The sequence below is a fragment of the Megalops cyprinoides genome, chromosome 10, assembly GCF_013368585.1.
Source record: "Megalops cyprinoides isolate fMegCyp1 chromosome 10, fMegCyp1.pri, whole genome shotgun sequence".
NCBI classification, from domain to species: Eukaryota; Metazoa; Chordata; class Actinopteri; order Elopiformes; family Megalopidae; genus Megalops; species Megalops cyprinoides.
The window spans coordinates 23,867,012-23,886,582 of record NC_050592.1 but is presented as its reverse complement, the minus strand read 5'-3'; the positions used below and the strand labels follow the sequence as shown (position 1 = coordinate 23,886,582).

General features: G+C 49.8%; 1 protein-coding gene across 1 annotated transcript in view; it reads right to left on the bottom strand.

Moving 5' to 3' along the window:
* slc4a7 (solute carrier family 4 member 7) overlaps positions 1–17,977 on the bottom strand; it is a 57,078-nt gene extending 39,101 nt beyond the window's left edge. Inside the window, exons 1-2 of the mRNA XM_036538920.1 lie at positions 17,701–17,977; positions 1,689–1,770 (exon numbers count right to left, since the gene is read on the bottom strand). Coding sequence (XP_036394813.1) covers positions 1,689–1,770; positions 17,701–17,739 — 121 coding nt within the window. The 5' untranslated portion in view covers positions 17,740–17,977. The remainder of the gene's footprint in view (positions 1–1,688; positions 1,771–17,700) is intronic.
* Positions 17,978–19,571: the final 1,594 nt, after the last annotated feature.

Sequence of the window (19,571 nt, the reverse complement as noted above, 5' to 3'; positions counted from 1 at the left end):
GGAATGAAAACCATCTGAGGAGAGTTTGCTACGCGTCCTCGGCTCTCAGAAAAGAAAGGAAATATGGGTCAGGGCGTATCCAGGAGACCCCTCTGTGGATTGTTCCGGAGAGAGAGAGAGAGAGAGAGAGACGCTGATGTTCACCGAACGCCTGAGGAAAGAGGCCGCTGCCGAACCGAAGCAGGTCACATTGGCGAAGACGAGAAGTTCAGCCCTTCTCGCGTCGAACCCCGTCCCCACGGACAGCCATCCCGCTAACACGGCTCGGTTGCATGGCAACAGGAGAGCGAGACGCGCGGAGCGCGGCACATTTTCCAGGGGTTGAGTCTCTCTGTGTTTGCACGCGTGTGTCTGCGAGCGCGCGTGCGCCTGCGTTTTGAGGAGCAGCGGGGGGACAGCAGGAGGCGAGCGTGACAGAACCGGTAAGAACGGTTCTGATCGGCGCCACGATGGAGGATTCCCAGAGACACACAGTGTGTCACGGTGCTCCAGGCTCACACGCATTAGCTCCTTCCCTTAAGATGGAGGGAGGCCAGCTTCTTCCACTTGTAGGCAGATGGCAAATGTACACAAAGAGCCTCAGCGCGATGGGCAACGCATGAGAGGTTCTGGGTGGTCTTTGTCCAGTGGCCAACGTTTATACCCCTGTTCTAGCGTTGGTGAAACTGAATACTCAATGTTCAAACATTCTACCACCGGATCACAAATCTATTGCCTGGATCAGTATTCCAACGTTAGGTAATGAACGAAGAAAAACAAAAACTAGTTGAGAGTTTTATCCTTTCATGAGAGTCTAAGAACCCTGCGTACTCCAAAGTAAGAGAATTTATTAACAGTTTACATTCTTCTGGCTGACAGTGTGGGTGAAGGCTGTTCTGCTCGGGGTGAGTCATTATTTGCACGCACTGGACCTTCGTGTCGCCCTTGGGGAAGCAAATGCCGGGCTCGATGATTCAAACATGCCATCTCGGGAACAAAAGAATATTTGAATATCAAATTAATCAAGATGAATATCGCTCCGCTCCGCATACAGGCGCCAACAATTCTCTGAACCAAGCAGCCATCCCAGAAGTCATTGCTGTGGCCGCAACAATGAACAAAACTCTACCTACACACTCAAGTACCGCACAGGTATCAGTATGTTAGTGTATGGTGTAATATTCAGATCTTTAGACTAGACCACAGGGTTTGAGTCTGAGTGTGGGCTTAGATGTCAGTGCTCAGCACCAAAGTTCTAGGTATAAAAAAAGTGTATAATTGAAAACACATGTCTTTTTTTATTGTTTCATGGGAGTGGCTATAGCTCAAGTTGCTAAGGGAATCCCGCTCGTGGGGGTTGCTATGGCCTTGTTCATGTCTTTCGCTGACCACTGTCCCTGAGAGACACCCATGACACACAAGGGCCTGAAAGGGGTCAAAGTTCACAGCTTCACCAGCGCCAGTCGCCTCACGGATCCTGAGCACAACTTGTGCCTCTGTGATGTCATCAGCGGCTTTATGCCCCCTGAGCGGCGCTTCGCCTCCTGTCCAGACAGGCCATAGCGACGTCTCTCTCACCCCGCAGGGAGCCAGACAGGGTGGGAAGAGTGAAACAGATATAGCGAGTAGGAGAAAGAGAAAGCGAGAGAGCGATAATGAGCCGAGGAGGAGAGAGACCGGGACGCTCAAGACAGAGGGAAACGACTTACTTTCTAGCTCTTCCTTCTCGAAGTTTGTGTGGATGGTGGAGCTGGTCTTCCCGAGATCCACGACTGCCTCCTCATCGTTACCCTGAAAGAAGAAACAAAACGCTAAAGCTCCAGAGGACATGGAGTGTGGGGGGTGTGGGGGGTGCGGGGGGTGTGAGGGGTGCGGGGAGGGGTCCTTTCGCAACGGCGGCCGTTAACAACAGACGGGACGGGGGGAACAGCTGGACAGCACCTGGGAAGCAGCAGTAAATATTTGGCTTGGACACTGCCCAGCTTTCGGGCAAACAGGCACGGAATACACAACGTGACAGACCTGGGATTCAATTATTCATGCTCTGGCACTCCCTCGCTCCCTCCCCCTCTCCCTCCCGCCCTGCGAGTTAGCGGCGGCATTTATGGAATCAAATTAAAGCTGAGGAATTTGTAAAAAGGAGACAGAGGAGGTGGAAGAGGAAGTATACCACAGCCTGGATAACGTGAGCCAAGCGGCCTGCTCATGTAGTCCAAGCCATTCACTGGAGCTGACCTCCAGCTGACCTCCCCTGCCCCTCCCAACACCATCCCCCCAGGGCCACATAAGTGGGGGTGGGCTTTCCCTCTTCGCTGAACCTGGAACGGATCTCCAACAACCATATCAGCACGCTGGCCTTTTCTTTGGGTGCTGCCTAAATGCGGCAGTTTGGATCACACAGTCGGGAATGAGGAGACCGAGCACTAGGCTAACCTTCACCGTCACACGCTGGAAGCTACGGCTGCTTCTTCTCTTCCGCTGCTGTCATGCTGTGCATAATCTGAACGCTCACAGACAGGACCCAATGTATTTAACTAATGATTGATTTATCGTTTTCCAGGGGTAACTGTCCCCTCGATCGTGGACCTCTCCTCAGTTCCCACAAATGAGAGCCAGAGACAGAAAAGAAAAGGAAGAGAGAGAAAGGGGGAGAGAGACAGAAAGAAGTTAATTATAGAAACAGAAGCGATGGCTGCATCTGAGAGAGTTTATCACCCAGGGGACTACCCTCCCTATCTTTCTTCCTGGGCAGACTAAGGAGTTCCTGTCACTTGTTAAAGAGCTGAATTAAGGAAGTCCCCAAACTTTCAGCTCAGTGATGGCAGGGACAGCATTTTCACTGTTAAGTCCACAGCCTACAGCCTGACACCTCGCTGCAGCCGCCTGAGAATCTCTAGCTGAAAGTATGCTTCAGATGTGCCACTAAGCACATTTTATAATCACATACCCTTTCACTGCCAAGACTGAAAATTGGAACAATCAAATGCTACTTTTGCCTTCAAGCGCTATATGTACCTTCAGCTATTCCTGTGTAAACAATGACTCACAGGCAGGAGATGCGCATTTGCGCGCATGTTCAGGCAGGTAAACAAACAGCCCAATATCAGTGAATTACCTCTAATTTTATTCAGGTTACTTAGGCTCTGCTCCATCAATATCAATGTCAGGGGATAAAAAATGTTCGTAATTTCTGGTTAATTAAGAAGAATTTGAACACAGAGGTTAAAAATTATTACTTGCTCGACATTCAAAAGATTCAAATTTCTCGCTAGCTCTCAAAGTAGCTGGCTACACCAATCGAACGGAATCATTGTTCAGATTCATAGGCAACACAAAGGAAGCTGCTGTGATTCTATAACTTTGGGTAGCAACCCCCCCCCAATCTAAGTGCTTATTGGTTTATGCAAATCATCATGCAAGGTTTATGCAAATCACCATTACAACTTCAGAAAGGAGGGGGATGATCCATGGCAACCGTGACAATGAGCGTCATTCAATAAATGCAAGGGACTCCCCTTCCGTATCTATAATTAATCCTCAGAGACTCGCGGTTGCCTCGTCCTCGGGCGGGAGGGACTTCTCAGGGATTATTGTGACACACACACACACACACACACACACACACACACACACACAGCTGTGCCTGGTTTACATCACGTGCATTCCAAAACAAAATGACAGAGGTGTATAGTCACTGTGAGGGAACGGAACTGCACACAACACTGATCAGCGTCACAGTGACGTCTCGGCATAGCGACGCCATGACGATGTTATGATTTTGTTCTGTGCTTTGTGCTGAGGTGTGAATACTGCTGTTAACGTCTCTGTCGTTGACTGTCTCTCTGCAAAGAGAAATTCTGTGGTCTTGTTCTGTAGTGGGTTTTAAAAGGTGATGTTTTCGGTCGAGAGAGCCCCACCTGCTCAGTGTGCAGTAAGAGTGTTGGAGACATTTGCATATCTCCTTGAAACGTCGCCCGCTCACCTCGCACCAAACGCAACCACATTCAGGGTGCATCTTTACGTTGTGAGCACCTCCATGCTGTGACAGCAGCTAATGAAATGTAATTATGCCAGCTCTGAAGATTCCCTGGAGGGACTGCTTTTTAACACCACAGATGCAGCAACTTTGCCCTTGAACAGCACACACAGCCGCTGTAAATATTCATTCTCACGCTCAGGTCCTGAACCTGGACTCACACATCAAGCAGCAAGGTCAGGAGGCTAAGCTACAGGCTAAGATGGGGGTGTTCTGCCCTGTGTTTCAGGCAGCGTTAGCTTCCCCCTCTCTCTTCCTCATTTATCATTCAACCCTTCAATTCTACCTCTTTACATCATCTCACAAAACTCCCCATCTTCAGGCAAAGACAAAACCTGCACCAGACACCTCAGAGACACAGAGACACACACACACACACTCACACAGGTCTGCAGAGCTGATTAGCATTAATCTCCAGGTGAACCAATCAGGGGCATCTGTATCTCGAAATACTCTTCAGATTAGCATGCTTACTCCTCAGCCCTTGCTGCTACGAGATAAACGCCGCTATTAATAGATTTAATAAGGCACCTATGCAAAACAAAAACAAAGTTTAAAGGCTGACGCAGAGGGAGAGCTTCCACCTGCTCAACTGGAAAGGGCAGGGCGAGCTTCTTGAAACCAAAAGTATATTCAACAGCACAACACCAGGTTAACAGCAGGAGTCAGGGGAGAGTTCAAATGCAATGACTGAAAAACAGAATACCCAAGGATTTCTGGGGGATGCCCCAAAAATTTATCAAGCTGTCGTGCATCCATCTACTTGGTCTGCATAACCACTTTCTGTGTTTAATTTTCAAAAGCGTTGGGCCTTTCTTACAGACAGCTTGAATAGTAACCTTAAGCTCCAGTCAGTGAAGTGCAATGAAAGGTTTCTGCAGTTTTTAGGGAATACAATCCTTGGTGCATTTCAATAAAGGCCAAATGAACAGTTTCAAGTTGCCATCTCATAACACGCACTGCCATTTGTTAATTCAGACCATTTTCCCTGCCAGAAGCTATGGAAAAAAAAAATCACAACTTCAAAATCTGAATGGACTTTTCCGTCAATGTTTATCGAACCTATCTTCGCATCTAATGAGGTCAAAAACAATTTTTTTTTCCACTGACCTTCTCTTGACCGGTCTTAAACCTGACCTGTAAAAAATAACAATAAAACAACCGATTTCCAGAGATAATGTTAACATAACAATATCAGGAAGCTGGCAGCGCCCTTTATTAACTTCCAGATATTAAGTTCAGGGAACAATGAGATTTAACCGCAGTTAAACTCCACTGTTACCCACCTACAGGACAGGATTTATTTGTTTTGTGGGTGCCATTTTCCACAGAAACTGACACAACTTTCATGTTAGGCTATGGATTCTAGGCTGCAGTACGGACACAAACAGGGTAAAGGACAGACAAGTGCACACTAACCAATTACCATGGTAAAGACTGAGTTTTTTTCTTTGGTTACATTTCAGGAATAATATTCAAATCCCAGCCTGAAAGGGGGAAGGCAGGTCTTTTTGTAGTGAGGTATTACTCACAGAGATCTGAATTTAAAAAATGGGGTGGGTGCGGGCTGTCAGGCTACTTGTCGAGCGTGTAACAGTATTCAAGCCTATAACCCTCTGTGTGGTCCAGTCCGGTCCGGTTCTGTAACGCCCTAAGCCCAGCCCCGCTGCTCGGTATCGACCCGCCCCGGGACTGGCGTACGTGCTGCTCCAGGGTTGCTCAGGATGGTCACGGAGCTCAGAGGAGACGACGGGGAGATCAGAGGGCAGAGGCTTCCTCAGAAATGACTTTATATGTCGATATGAAAGACTGAATGAAAGCAGTGTGACCGTTAGCCTGTCCCACGGTGACTGTCGTTTCCTCAGACCCCCGGGACAGTGGCGAATTTCCCACAGCCTCCCCACGCAGCCCGAGCGGCCCCACCTCCGGGTGGACCACCGAGAGTTCATCTGGGACAGGGACCGGGCCCGGGCGCGCCTCCCTTCCTCCCTCTCCTCCTCCTCCTCCTTTCACACACACATACACACACGCGCGCACACACACACAGCCTCTCCCGAGTCGCGCCTCGCGCCGCGGAGATCTCAGGCTGCCAGTGAATCCGCCGGCACAACACAGCTGTCCTCAGATGAACCCCTCGGCAGCCGCGGCTGGGCCAGCATCTGCGTCCCTTTCGCAGCGGGTGCACGATACACCAGCGGGATATCGCCTAAAATCTTCACTTCCGTGCCACACGTCGTGCACTGCAGCCTTTACAACACCTACCCGATCATTACCCAGATAAACACTCTCACTCTCAGCCGCTTCCTTCACATCTACTGAACCGATGGAGCGAAACCGGTGCTCATTAAAAACATGCACTTATCCACATAAAGAGACAAATTCATCCTTTCATGCAATGATTTTGAACATGACTAGTAAAAAAAAACTAAGCAGTTTCTAAGCTTCTACTGTCATGCCTGAATCTTAGAAAAAGAAACAATATTGATGAGATGAGGGTTTAAAAAGGACCTATTCACTCAACCGTGTCCCCAAAAACTCCTTGGGTGAAAACTGCCCCCCCGAACACCCCTCATCCCCACACCCAGTTTGCAGGACAGTTTTTCTGAAGGCAGGATGCCTTTTCCCAGCAGGCCGTGGTGATGACACCGGACACTGTGTCGCTTGCTCTCCCACTTCAATGGATATTTTAGCCACGCGTGAGGCCTGGTAACACTAGATGGGGGGGCTATTTTAGAACACTTTCACTGAGCTCACCTCCCAAAGACAGGTTTAAAAATACCCCCCCCCTACAAAGTCCCATCATCCACTCTCTGGATATACACTGTCCCACATGGTCACGTCCCAAAAATACACGTGACGAAAATATGTTTGAGGCCGTCCCGCACGTATGTTTGCAGACAGGCGAACGCTGCATGACCCTGAACACTTCACACCAGCGGGGAGGAGAGGGAAGTGGGAAAAGGCCGACCTTCGCATCCAGGAGCCGAACACATGGCATCGCTGTGGCTCTGACGCTCCCATCTCTCCATCTGATACCCGCTTTCCCATGATGTCTTTCTGAAACGATGAGCCGGCCCACCAGCTCTTTTCAATTTCCTCCCATCAAATTGACAATCTGGGGATTGCTGCTACGGTCTCTGTAGATTTGGCCATGCTACACAGAAGCCTGCACCGGCTACCAGTTTGCTAATCAGGCACAGCTATCTATAGCACACCACAATGGAAGCTGTGAGAGGCGAAAGGAACAGAACAGGAGGGTGTTCTGTCGGCTCACAGACCTACAGCGGCAGAGAGGGGAGGAAAACCAGGCCACTCTCCACGCTGTGTTTCGCATATAGCTCCGCACACAGAAACGTCCTGGGGTCCGCGCACCTGCGTAACACATTAAACAGGGGCCGCATGTCCGCGCTTTACGGCAGCACGCACAAGGCTCTATGGCCTCGCGCTCCTGCCAGCGCTGCGCTCGGCACGACTGGTTACAGCTCCTACAGCCGGAGGCTCCGGGCCTCACTGCACCGTGAGGGGAGGGTGAGGGGTCTGCATGCCTGGGCCTGGCTGCCCGTGTGGCTGAGCCCATCAATCACCCACTTTTCATTTAGCGGCCTCTGCTAGCCGACTGCAGACCGACGTTTAAATGCCACATTGTTTCTGGCCAGACTTGCGCAACGCCTGTCAATGCACACCTGTTTGATCTTGTGCAGGTGCGTCAGAGGAGGCGAAACTTATGTTATTATTGTTACAACTAGCTTGGCTGAAAACCTCGTCCAGGGCAACATTCGTAGGTCGCATCGTAACACGTTACTCAGTGAAACAGCTGGGTTTACTGAAGCAATTCGGCTCGAGGTTTTTGCTAAATGGCAGTGCCCCATCTACGGACCTAACACTCCCGCACAGCCTTCAACACAAAACAAACATGGGAATTAAACACACACGCACACAGACCAGGTAACACTGCTTCTTACACTTCTTACTGTTACAGGATCTGTGCTATCCTTACAGGAACTCAAAATACAATGTTAACATTTACAATGATCTGAACGCTTTGGAACAAACCAAGGATGAAGATGACTGGAGATACCCTGCACAGGCAAGGTTAAAGGCTCATTAGAAACAGATCTTCGGGATGATACCAGGCACAGAAGGCAGAGGCACAGAGGCACAGAAATGTGTACAAAGGGACAGCAGCAGCATTCTGAAATCGGACACCAAGACGTAACACTCGCCCCGCACCGCTTAAACTCCTCTCAAAGAGCGTACAAGAGACCATCGTACATCTCCCAGGAGCACAACATTGCTGAAAGCTTGGCTTGGAATGGGCAAGCAGTCATGAGGAAAAGAAGCCAAGCACACACACACACACACACACACACACACACACACCTACCGATGCTCTGGTCACTCTGGCCAGCGAACCCATTCTGAGAGTGGCCATCTCAGTCCAGAAGTCCTGCGTTCCGGCCGAGAAAAGGAAAAAGCCGGACTCCCCCCGACAACGGCGGAAAGGACAATGGCGGCCCTCACACCGCCGCCACCAGAAAGACGAGGGCGGAGGAGAGCCTCTCCTGTCTCCGCAAGATCAAGGTCAGGCTATATCAGGAGCGTGGAAGCCAGGGGGCCGAGCGGCTTCCCTGGGAGGTGGGGGGGGGATCGCGGGACCGAGACCGGACAACAGCAACGGGGAGAGAGAGACGTTCTCACTATGGTGCTGAGGATGTGGAGGGACAGGGGTCCGGACGGGCGCAGTCCACGTTCTGATGTAAACCAGAGCGGTGCTGGCAGAGCACAGATGAGATGGGACAGGGGGAGGGGTGGTGGGGTGGGAGGGGACGCGATGTCATCACTGTGTGATCCCAACTTGGCCATCCGTCAAAACTCCCCCTCAGTGGCCGAAAGCTAAATATGAATCCTTATTTATAGCCCGGTGTGTGGACGGATCCTTCCAGGAACAGCGCACCAGGCACACGGCACTACCGTGTCCGCACTATGCTTTTTTTTGGGGGGGGGGGGTTGTTTCGCTGCCAAGAGGGGATTATGACAATCACCTTACCACAACATTTTCAGTTTGTCTGTTCCTCATTCCGAGTGTAGCATTTCCCCTTCTTGGAAGCGAACAATAGCCGAGCGCAGAGAGCATGTTTTAATTAACGTGAGTGTGCGGTGTGAATGCTTAACATGTGAAAGTTCAAGTCGCAGAAGACCACACACACGCACACACGCACACACGCGCACGCACATGCACACACGCACACACACGCACACACACACACACACTTAGTTACACTTGTCTGACTGATCAAAAAAGGAAAAAAGAAAAAAAAGCCTGCCAATATATAAGCCTTCACGGGTTTACAAGTTCAACAGAATGCAAACTGCACCAGTGCACAGCATGCGAACTGCAGCCTTACAGCAAGAGGCCAGACCACAAAGCGCTGTTTCACACCACACAGTCAAATGATCAAAGTGCCTCTCTTATCCAAACTTACTCTCTCTCTCTCACTTCCATTCCCCCTTTCTTTCCTCCTATTTTTCAGCTGCGTTTCTGTCCCCTTCATGTACGAAAGAAAACTTTAAAAGAAACAAAATGAAAAAGAAACACACACACACACACCCTTTCCAACGAACAGATTTTCCGATAATGAGGAATCTGCACAAGAGGATGATTCAGGAGAAAGCTGCAGAATCCAGCCGCGCCAGCTCAAACACAGACTCCCCATTCTCTCCGCTTCCTCAGGCTAAACAGGGGTCTCTGTGCAGTCTGCGAAACGGCAGGGCCTGAAAAGTACCTCAGCCGATCTTTATTTAAAGCAGCAGAGGGTAAAGCACAGTATACACATATTTTAACTGGCCCCAAAAAAGGGTGACTAAACCTACACGCGGGGACCCGCCCTCCAGCCTCAGCGGTTATCAGTCAGAGAGTGACACCTCTGTGGGCCATACAGATGCTGCCAGAGCATGTCCTGCTCACGTGTGTCTGTGTCCCTCGCCTCAAAATCATGCATGCATTGGACTATTTATTGTGGCAAAACAGCAATACAAATAAAGCCATGTATGTTCGCACACACTGATTAGTCACAAATAGTCCATTCTAGCAATTATCTAGGTACAGGGTCCCACTGTGTCACTGTGTGCTTTGGGGAGGGTTGGCTTCACCGGACATCAGACAGGGCAGCAGAGAGGAGTCAGAGTTAGAGGACTGGATGTGTAAACACAGGGCTGCAGGTTTGAATCCTGCACTGTACACTGCTGTTGTATCATAGGTACATAAGATAGAGCAAGGTACATAATACTAAACCACTTCAATACGAATATTTCTGGATTCACAGATACTACACAACGAGGGCCGTGAAAATGACTTAAGATTTCTACTAGACACATAAACACTATCCAAAAACATGAGATAGAGCTTGCGGATTTAAAGGAATCCTGACTTCCTGTATATAACTGTGTATATCTTATAACAAGATACAGGTATCTTCTTAGTACCTCCATTCCTAAGGTAAATCCATGACACCTGTTCAGGTAGCCTGCAGACCAGAGCTCTGGGAGACCTCCAGCACAGTGCAAATCACAAAGAGTTGCTCTGCAGCTTGTGAGAAGCAGAGCAGCAGCAGGCCTGTTATCCCATCCACCACTCAGCAAGCAGCAGGAGCGGGAGGATTAGGCCTCTGCTCTGAGGAGGGCCGCTGGCATCTCCACAATGCGGCACGGCCAGGAGCACAGATGCCACCGCAGGGGAAGAGGGGGCCCGGAGCGGCCCTCCTCTCTACCCTCTCGGATCTCCAAAACGCTCACCTTCACACTGTGCCCTCTGGGCCCGAGGGAGCTAGTGCACATTACATCAGTCAAATTTTTGCATGTGTGCCATGTGCATATGTGAATGTGAGTTTTGGGTGCAGCAGAATGTATTTTGTGGTTCATGGTGGTCTGGTGGAACCCTAGAGAAGAATCACAGTCTTTCTACAGCCCCCCCGCCTTTCCACCCTCCCCCCCCCCCCCTCTCTCTCTCTCTCTCTCCCTCTCTCTCTCTCCCCCTCTCTCCCTTCTTCGCCCTCCCTGCATGCTCCACCCGCACACGGCACCTGACCCGCAGGTGGGCTGGGCGGCATCCGGGCGGCACTCTCCTCTCAGGGATGATGTAACGATGTGACCTGGCGTGACACATCCCGAAATAAGTGCCACACGCGTCCGACGTGATAATGCCACAGCGCTGACGCACGCGCTCCTCAGCCGAGAGCCCAGCGCCGAGCCCCTCCCCCGACCGAGGGGGCCGACACCGAATCCCCCGGGGAGGGAGCTGCCAATCCCTAAAGCGTGCCTATCATTTACTGGCGTCGCTTATAACACCCCCACCCCCATACCATCCCGCCAACCATCACCAAGAAGAAGACAGACAGGGACAAAGTGGCCCGAGAGGTTTTTCTGGACCGAGGGAGGGGGTGGGGGGGAGTGGCCACCGCAACCAAAACACAGTGGATATAAATATAAACAGGGATATAAACGTCTTACCTAGTAGGAGGCTGTCTGAATGAAAGGCATGCCCCCCTTCTGCCTGACCAGTAAAACCTGCCCAGAGCTCATCAATCTCCACAGGGCTGGCAGGCCCGCGCCAGCGGCTCACACCCCGAGCAGCCGATACCCACAAATCACAAATACCGAGCAAAGTCACCTCGCCATGTCGCCCCCCAACCCCATCTGGGCCTTCACAGAACTCAGAGCATCAGGTGGTGTGAGGCACTCGACTCTGATGAAACCAGTGGGACACGGGTTCGAGAAAAGTATATCTTCAGACTGTCATCTGCAGCTTTGGCTGTGTCAGGCAGGCTACGTCTAAATAAGGGAACGCCGAGTGTCAGCTTTTAGACTAAAGATTTATTCTCATCATGTACTACTTGCCAGTGTTTATGTTAGCTATAGTTTGATGAGATCCGGCCGGCGTTGCCATGCACTAAATTAAAGAAATGACAAGGACCGTGTCACAACAAAGCTGAATTTACTCAGCGGGCTTCAGACAAACACAGGCAAACAACAGGACTGCTGGCTGCCTCATAGCCACAAATACCTGCCAGCAAGATTAATCTAGCCCTAATGTGGTGTGTGGGCTGCTTAATTTGGTATTGCTGGCACTCTTCTTCCAAAACAGGAGACAAATGAGATTTTAAAGAGGCAATTCCATGAGTCACTTAATGCGAGAAAGGGAGACAAATGCGACCCGGAGAGGACCAACCGGCCGGGCAGAGGCCAGGGAATAACTCATGTTACACCTCTGATAAACACAGAGCGCAGGACTCTGTCCATGTGTGCGCATCCGTGCGCACGTCTGTGTGCACATGCGTATGTATGTGCGTGCCTGTGATCCGTCTGCTTCTGCCCGCGTGCCTGGCCATCTGCGGGTACGCGCGTGTGTGTTTGTGTGTACCTCTAATGCGTGTCTATCCATGTGCCTGTGTGTTTGTGAGGGGGCGTACGCATGTGTGTGTGGTTTGGTGTGTGTAAAATAAACGCAGTTTGACCCACACGGCGGCGGGCGGGGTGAATCACAGGGCACCTCCACAGTGCGCCCGTGTCTGCGTGTCTTTGAGGGAGGGGGAGAACCGGCCCAGTTCACCCCATACCGGGCAGCAGCACAGCCCTGGCTGTGCGGCTGTGCGCTCTCCATCAGGGACTCTCATCAGGGACAGGAGGCCTGGCACGGAGAGCTCCCAGTGACATTACCGTCAGTGATATTACTGTCACCACGGCTGTCAATCAGAGCAGAGCTCTGGAAAACAGCTACAGAGTTCTGGAGTCTTCTTATGAGCCAACGTTACTGTGAGGCAAACGGCAGAATTTGGAAGGTCACTCTTTCCGGTCCCCGCGTAAAATGACGCCCTTTCTCTAACTTTATTGTGCCTTTGTTTTCCATAACAGGAACCACAGTGTGTGACCGGATTCCTTCCGTGACTAAACACTCTGACATTCAAAAGTTTCTGTGAGGTCAGCATCGGCCGTTACACTGATGGCCGCAAGATGACTATTTTCTGTTTTTAAACAAGCCAAGAAAACAATAAGCAAACAAAGTCCCCGTTACACGAATAGATGGTTGATAAAGTATTTAGGTTTCCACAGGAAATAAAACCAGTGACAGAATTACAGTCGAATGGTATTGTGCTGAAAAAGATAATAGTGGCATTTGGAACAGTGGTGGACAAACAGCAATAGATGCTAGTGATACATTCTCTGGGGATAATGACTGGAGAGTGTGGAAAGATGACGTATCTCTAAACCGTCTTTTTTTGGCATTAGTATGACGAGCAAAAACGCTGCCTTAATGCTGTAATCTATTCCAGACGAGTGACTCACGATGACCCAGACAAGATGGCGTCCACTTCTGACAATGATCAGGCCCCAAAAAGAAAACAAAAAAAGCTTAAAACACAGAATGCTTGATCTTCAGCCGTGCACAGAACATCTTTATCATCATTTTCGCTTTCCAGTGATGAATAATGGCGGGGGATAAGTAGCGGAAGAATTCTGAAAATGGGATTAGAGCACAGCATCACACAGCAGCACACTGATCACAGGTCAGATTAACAAATCTTAATCCTCTTCCCACCCATTACTGCAATTGAGAGTCACTCACCATAGCACTGACTCTGGAACACTCAGCACAACGCTCGCCCGAAACCTCTCAGCATCACGTATTCCTGACACAGCCAATGTAGCCCTTATCCCAAGTGGGTTTCTGCAAAAGTGTTATTGGAACCAGGGTGGTACCAGGGGAGCTGCTTGATTTGCTCCTCTTCCCCTGCCACCATGCCAATCCCTCAGGCCCGTATCTGTGGCAACAGCTCACACATGCCACATTAATCAAACTGACCAAACCAACCAATCAATCAATGTCACACGGATGCCGGCAGGCCGGCTGAAGCCTCTGACAGCCCCAACCCCCCCCCCCCCCCCCCCCCCCCCCCCCCCCCCCCAACCACCACCAGAGAGCTGCAGATTCACAACCATCACAACATGCCTATACCAGCCCTGCAACCACTGCGACCCCAACTCAAAGCTCAGTCCCAACGAGGGCATCAGACAACTGAAACCCTGTGCTTCAAGTGCATGGCGAGCCGGCCCACAGGCTCAGAGGGGTACACACGGACTGCACGGCGAGCCGGCCCACAGGCTCAGGGGGGTACACACGGACTGCACGGCGAGCCAGCCCACAGGCTCAGAGGGGTACACACGGACTGCACGGCGAGCCGGCCCACAGGCTCAGGGGGGTACACACGGACTGCACGGAGAGCCGGCCCACAGGCCGCACGAGGACCCGCAGTCTGCACGAGGACCCGCAGGCTGTCAGTCCTCCGTAATCCAGTCACGGGCAGACGCAGGTCACAGGCACTAACACGTCACCTCCACGCGCCCCCCTGAGACTAGCACACCCAAAAATTCTCGTTATATACTTCTGCACTGGAAGGAAACTGAAATGATTTTTACAGCTCTCCGAAACTTGCTCTGGGGGGGGGAATTCCAGGGTATGTAGCAAGCCTGCGGCGAGTAGACGGCCTGTGTATCACGCTGACTGGGAGATGCAGGGCGTGACACAACCAAACATGTTTTTCATGCAACCTGCTCACATCATTCAAGCAAATCATGCAGAGATTTTTTAAATATGTTGGGCCAAGCATGTCAAAGGGAAATCAGACAGACAGAGAGAGAGACTCTGTATCATTATATAGCTTTTGTGATCATTCTGATTATTACCATGTTATTTTTAACGAACAGATCAGCTTTACTATCCACAAGAGAAACACTATAAGATAAATTAATTAATTGAATTAAAGTATGGCTTTAATTGCTACATTTGTATATACTTGCAACATATATTGATTTAATAGGGACATGTATTTACATGTATTCATTTAAGATGCCTTTTACAATTGTGCATTGTATGCAGTTTAATATGCTACTTGTCATTAATATATCCATGTTAAACATCAAAAAAATGACACACAAACAACAAATTTAAGATCTCATAAGATCACATCACATTAGCACACACATTTCTGGCCATACCTTCAATGAAAAAAGAAAAACTGAAGTACAAATACATCTGACAGTTACAGCTATACTATCAACTAAGTTTCCATAGTATACTACAGCAGTGTTTCTCAACCCTCTCCTGGAGTACCCCCTGCCCTGCATGTTTTAGATCTCCCCCTGCTCCAACACAGCTGATTCAAATGATCGGTTTGTTATTAAGCAGCTTCAGGAGTTCATAACGAGTTAATCAGTTGAATCAGCTGTGTTGGAGCAGGGAGAGATCTAAAACATGCAGGGCAGGGGGTCCTCCAGGAGAGGGTTGAGAAACACTGCACTATAGCACAGAGAAATATAAAGAGAAACTAACTTTTAAAAATCTCTTTAACAGCTGTAACATCACAAAGACATTAAATAACTAATGAACGGATTAAAGAAAGAGCAAAAACAAAAATACACAAACAGAAAAAATTGCACTTCTACCTAACTACAGTACTACTATGAATATCACTTCACTTTTATCACACACCGCCACCAAGTTAAAAAAGCTTCCCCAAAAAACATCTCTGTGCATGTTTCAGACAGAGGAGAAGAGAGATGAAGATGGAGAGGGAAGCAGCCAGTCTCCTCCGTCGGTAATGAGCACATGAGCGGCATCTCCCTCCTCCGTGCTCCGAGCGCAGGATTCCCCTTGGGTCCGCAATATGGCTCACTCCGCTACCTCCGCCGCCTTTGATCACAGTGTAAACACCGATCCCGCTCCACAGAAACGCCGTCAAAATACAGCTTTCCTGTTTAATCAATAGCATCCCTCCTTTGAAAGGAGGCTGTCCCCCCCCCACTCTGTCTCCTCCCTGCTCTGTAATATCCCATGAAACGCACAATGTCATTTAAGACCAGGAAGCGCAAAGTGACCTTGTACCATCCACTACATGCAATAAATCGCTCAAATGGAAGGACCAGATAAAAGACAGCATCTAGGGCTCGAAATAACCGCGTAACTCATAAACATGAATATATTCCTGACCATAGACCCTTCAGTGCCGGGCTGAGAGATGCCTCAAATTGACCTGTCTGACAGGCAAGGCTATAACCTTGACCAGGACGCCGAAATGACAGAAATTTGTTGTGCAGAAAGATTCCTAAATATGGTGTGCAGACAGATTCCTCAATATGCCCAATAATTGCAGTGTCTTAATGCCAGATCAAAGGCCAAGGAGAACACAGATAACATCCAGCTGGGTGGGGAAAGATTAAATCTTTTGGAATTTGTCAACTAAAAACAAAAATGTGGTTTACCAGGCTTTTCCAGGACACCACCGCATCTGTAAAGGTCAGTGTGGAACTGCTGATGTTGCTGAAGGTTTGATGCAAAACGTTGCCCTAAATGCCCTGGAAACTGCCTGAGCACACACACTGTCAGGCTACATTATTTATGTGCTGAGCTGGGCGAGCTGCATCATCCAGGGAGGCTTACTGGGGCCATTCAACTGAAGAATCTCATCACACTTTACACTGCTGCTCTGACCGCTGCTCCACACTGCTGCTCCACACTGCTGCTCTGACCACTGCTCCACACTGCTGCTCTGAACCACTGCTCCACAATGCTGCTCTGACCGCTGCTCCACACTGCTGCTGTGACCGCTGCTCCACACTGCTGCTCTGACCATTGCTCCACGCTACGGATCTAACTGCTGCTCTACACCACTGCTCTGACCACAGGGAGAAACTGTCCTGTAAGATATGAGAAATTTCAATGAGAATGTTGGCCTTTGTCTCCTTCCATGATTTGCCTATAACTTAAAAAACAAGGTTTGAAGCCCGATGGAAAAAAATGACACTGAGATGCATAATATTTTACAGTGAAAAATGACATCCATACACTGAAACAACACGCATTACATTGTGAGAAACAAAGACTTCACATAAACAAAGAACAGCCTCTCTGTCACACACAGAAGTGCAGCTTTTCCCATTGTTCGCACAGCAGTAATAATCAGGGAAGTATGAAATGGCTTCCCCTTTCCTTATTCCTCTATTGATAAACAGGAGGACACACTGCAAGACCTTTCCTGTATGACAGCACAGACATGTGCTCCACCACCTACCATAACAATGACTACTGAATTACAAGAGTGATTAAATCTGCAACACATGCACACGCGCATGCACACACAGGAACACACAACCCCTCTCCAACTCCCCAAACACATGGAGAACTTCATAAAAGACTCCTTATCACATACTAATTCCCTCACCTTCCCCTGCGCACGCACACACACACACACACACACTTGTGCTCCTCCCCAACTCCTCTCAGGAGACGGAGAGGAGCGGAAGAAGTGTAGGCTTCTTCCCTTTCCTGAGTCACCATGTAAACAGTCCCACTTTTTCCACTGCATCCCTCTCTCCCTGCCCCTTTCCGTCCCTCTCTCCCTCTCTCACCCTCTCTTTCGCCCTCCACAGTACGGATATTTGCATCCGCCCGCTGCTGAGGCTGTTCCCTTTTCAGGCGCTGGTGTTGACACGTGCACCCCCCGACCCCCCGACCCGCCTGCTGCCCCCTCTCCCGCGCTCCTGTACCTCTCCGGCCCCTGTCTCTGCTGCCGAATCGCTGCGTTCCCGCCTCCCCTGTCCCCCAGCCGCTCCGAGAGCTCGACAAACAGACCTACCGTCTGCAGCGCCCGCTCCACGTCTCCGCTCCTCTCCATGACGACCACGGACGAGCCGCAGCCGGGTCCGCACTCCTCCGCTGTCCCCTGCCTCCCTGTGCCCCCCTCCGTGTGTGTGTGTGTGTGTGTGTGCGCGTGCGGCAGGGGCGTGTGTGTATTTGCACACGCAAGCCCCTCAGATCTTCCAGAAAAGGAGAAGAGAGCGCCGAGCGCGATGTATGTCCTGGAAGCAGCCTGCCGTGTGTGTATGTGCCTGTGTGTGTTTAAACTGCGGTTGAGCGGGAGGGGGAGAGAGAGCCCGAGTGAGAGGGAACAGGAGAGAGAGAGCGAGCGACCGAGAGAGCGAGAGAGAGAGAGAGAGAGAGAGAGAGAGAGAGAGAGAGAGAGAGAGAGAGAGCGCACACTGCTTTAATGGAAAAAAAAACACACAGACCTACTCTAGTAACCCTCTCTGTCCACAGCATCAGATCAATGGCCCTATGAATATTTAATCCATCCAACCAATAATACTTCTCAAACACACACACACACACACACACACACACACACACACACACACAGTTATGCTCCCTCTCCTTCTCGCCGGTTGTCAGAGGTATGTGTTTCGGGGGGTGCAGTCACATGGTCCCTCTCTTCCTCTACCGTACTTCTTGATCAAGGTCAGACTCCTGGGTGAACACTACACTGAAAAGGACCCTTGTCTTGTCATTGAAAAGGAACAAACAGACCTCACACACCAATCCATGCATGCAGTTTCCCCACACCCACCCACGCGCGTACACAAGCATGTTCTGAAATAAAATTATGAGCAGAGAAATTTCATTCTTCTTGAAAGCTGCGCTCAACATCCGCACCTGCCATACTGTAACATGCCGTATCCCGTGCGTTTGCAGAGCACCAGCGTTCAAGGACAAACTGTAGGCAAATCAGGTGCGATATCCGTGGAGCAGCGCTATCTTAGCTTCATCTCTAAGGCAGAGTAATGCGCATTCTGTAGAAGTCTCACCTTGGACTGTTCCTTCATGATGAGTTATGATGGACAGAGACATTCAGACTTTGAACACTTAAATATATATATAAGAAATATGTGTGTATACATACATACACACATTTATATACTCACATACATACAGTACATACAAAAACAAAAGTCTACAGCAACTATGGAACCATGATCTAGCTCTCTCTCGCCAGTTAGTCCCACTAGCATAGCTCTACCTCCCTTTACCTGCTGGCAGACTGTTGGTAATGCAGCATACACACTACCTACACCTCTCTGTGGCAGTACAGGGGCCCAGTGACGTCTCAAAGCGCTGAACAAGCACACAGAACAATACATCTAGAAGAACACAATTATTGCAGAAGTAGATGTTAAACAAACATGTGAGACATTGGTTCTTGTGGGATAAAAAAAATGCTGAAGCATGAGCCAAAAAAACCCAGAAAGGCATTCTCGGGGTGAGAACAAAAGACGCACCAAAAAAAACGAAGTACGAGAATTAAGCCCCGAGGCATGAAAGCGGATCAGACAGAAACAAACAGAGCCCGGCATGGAGATGTGAATAGGTGCTACTGTTTTTAGGTCAGGGAACCTGTGCCAAGCTTATGGATGTTATTGGTGTTTTTATTCACTTGTGCATATATCCCGGTCAGACATCAATGAGCTCTTTGCTGGGCTGCCAGACAGAGGATTGGTTGTTCCAGCACAGGTGAGTCAGCAGGTTCGAATGACTCTAACGGAGCTCCACACAGGTGAGGCGTCTGTTGTTCTTCGTCTGGAGCCAGAGACGGTGAACCTCGATGTCTTTTTAACTGATGGAGAGTCGAAGCCAAAAGTGGCTTAAACGCATTAGCTTATTCACTCTGAACAT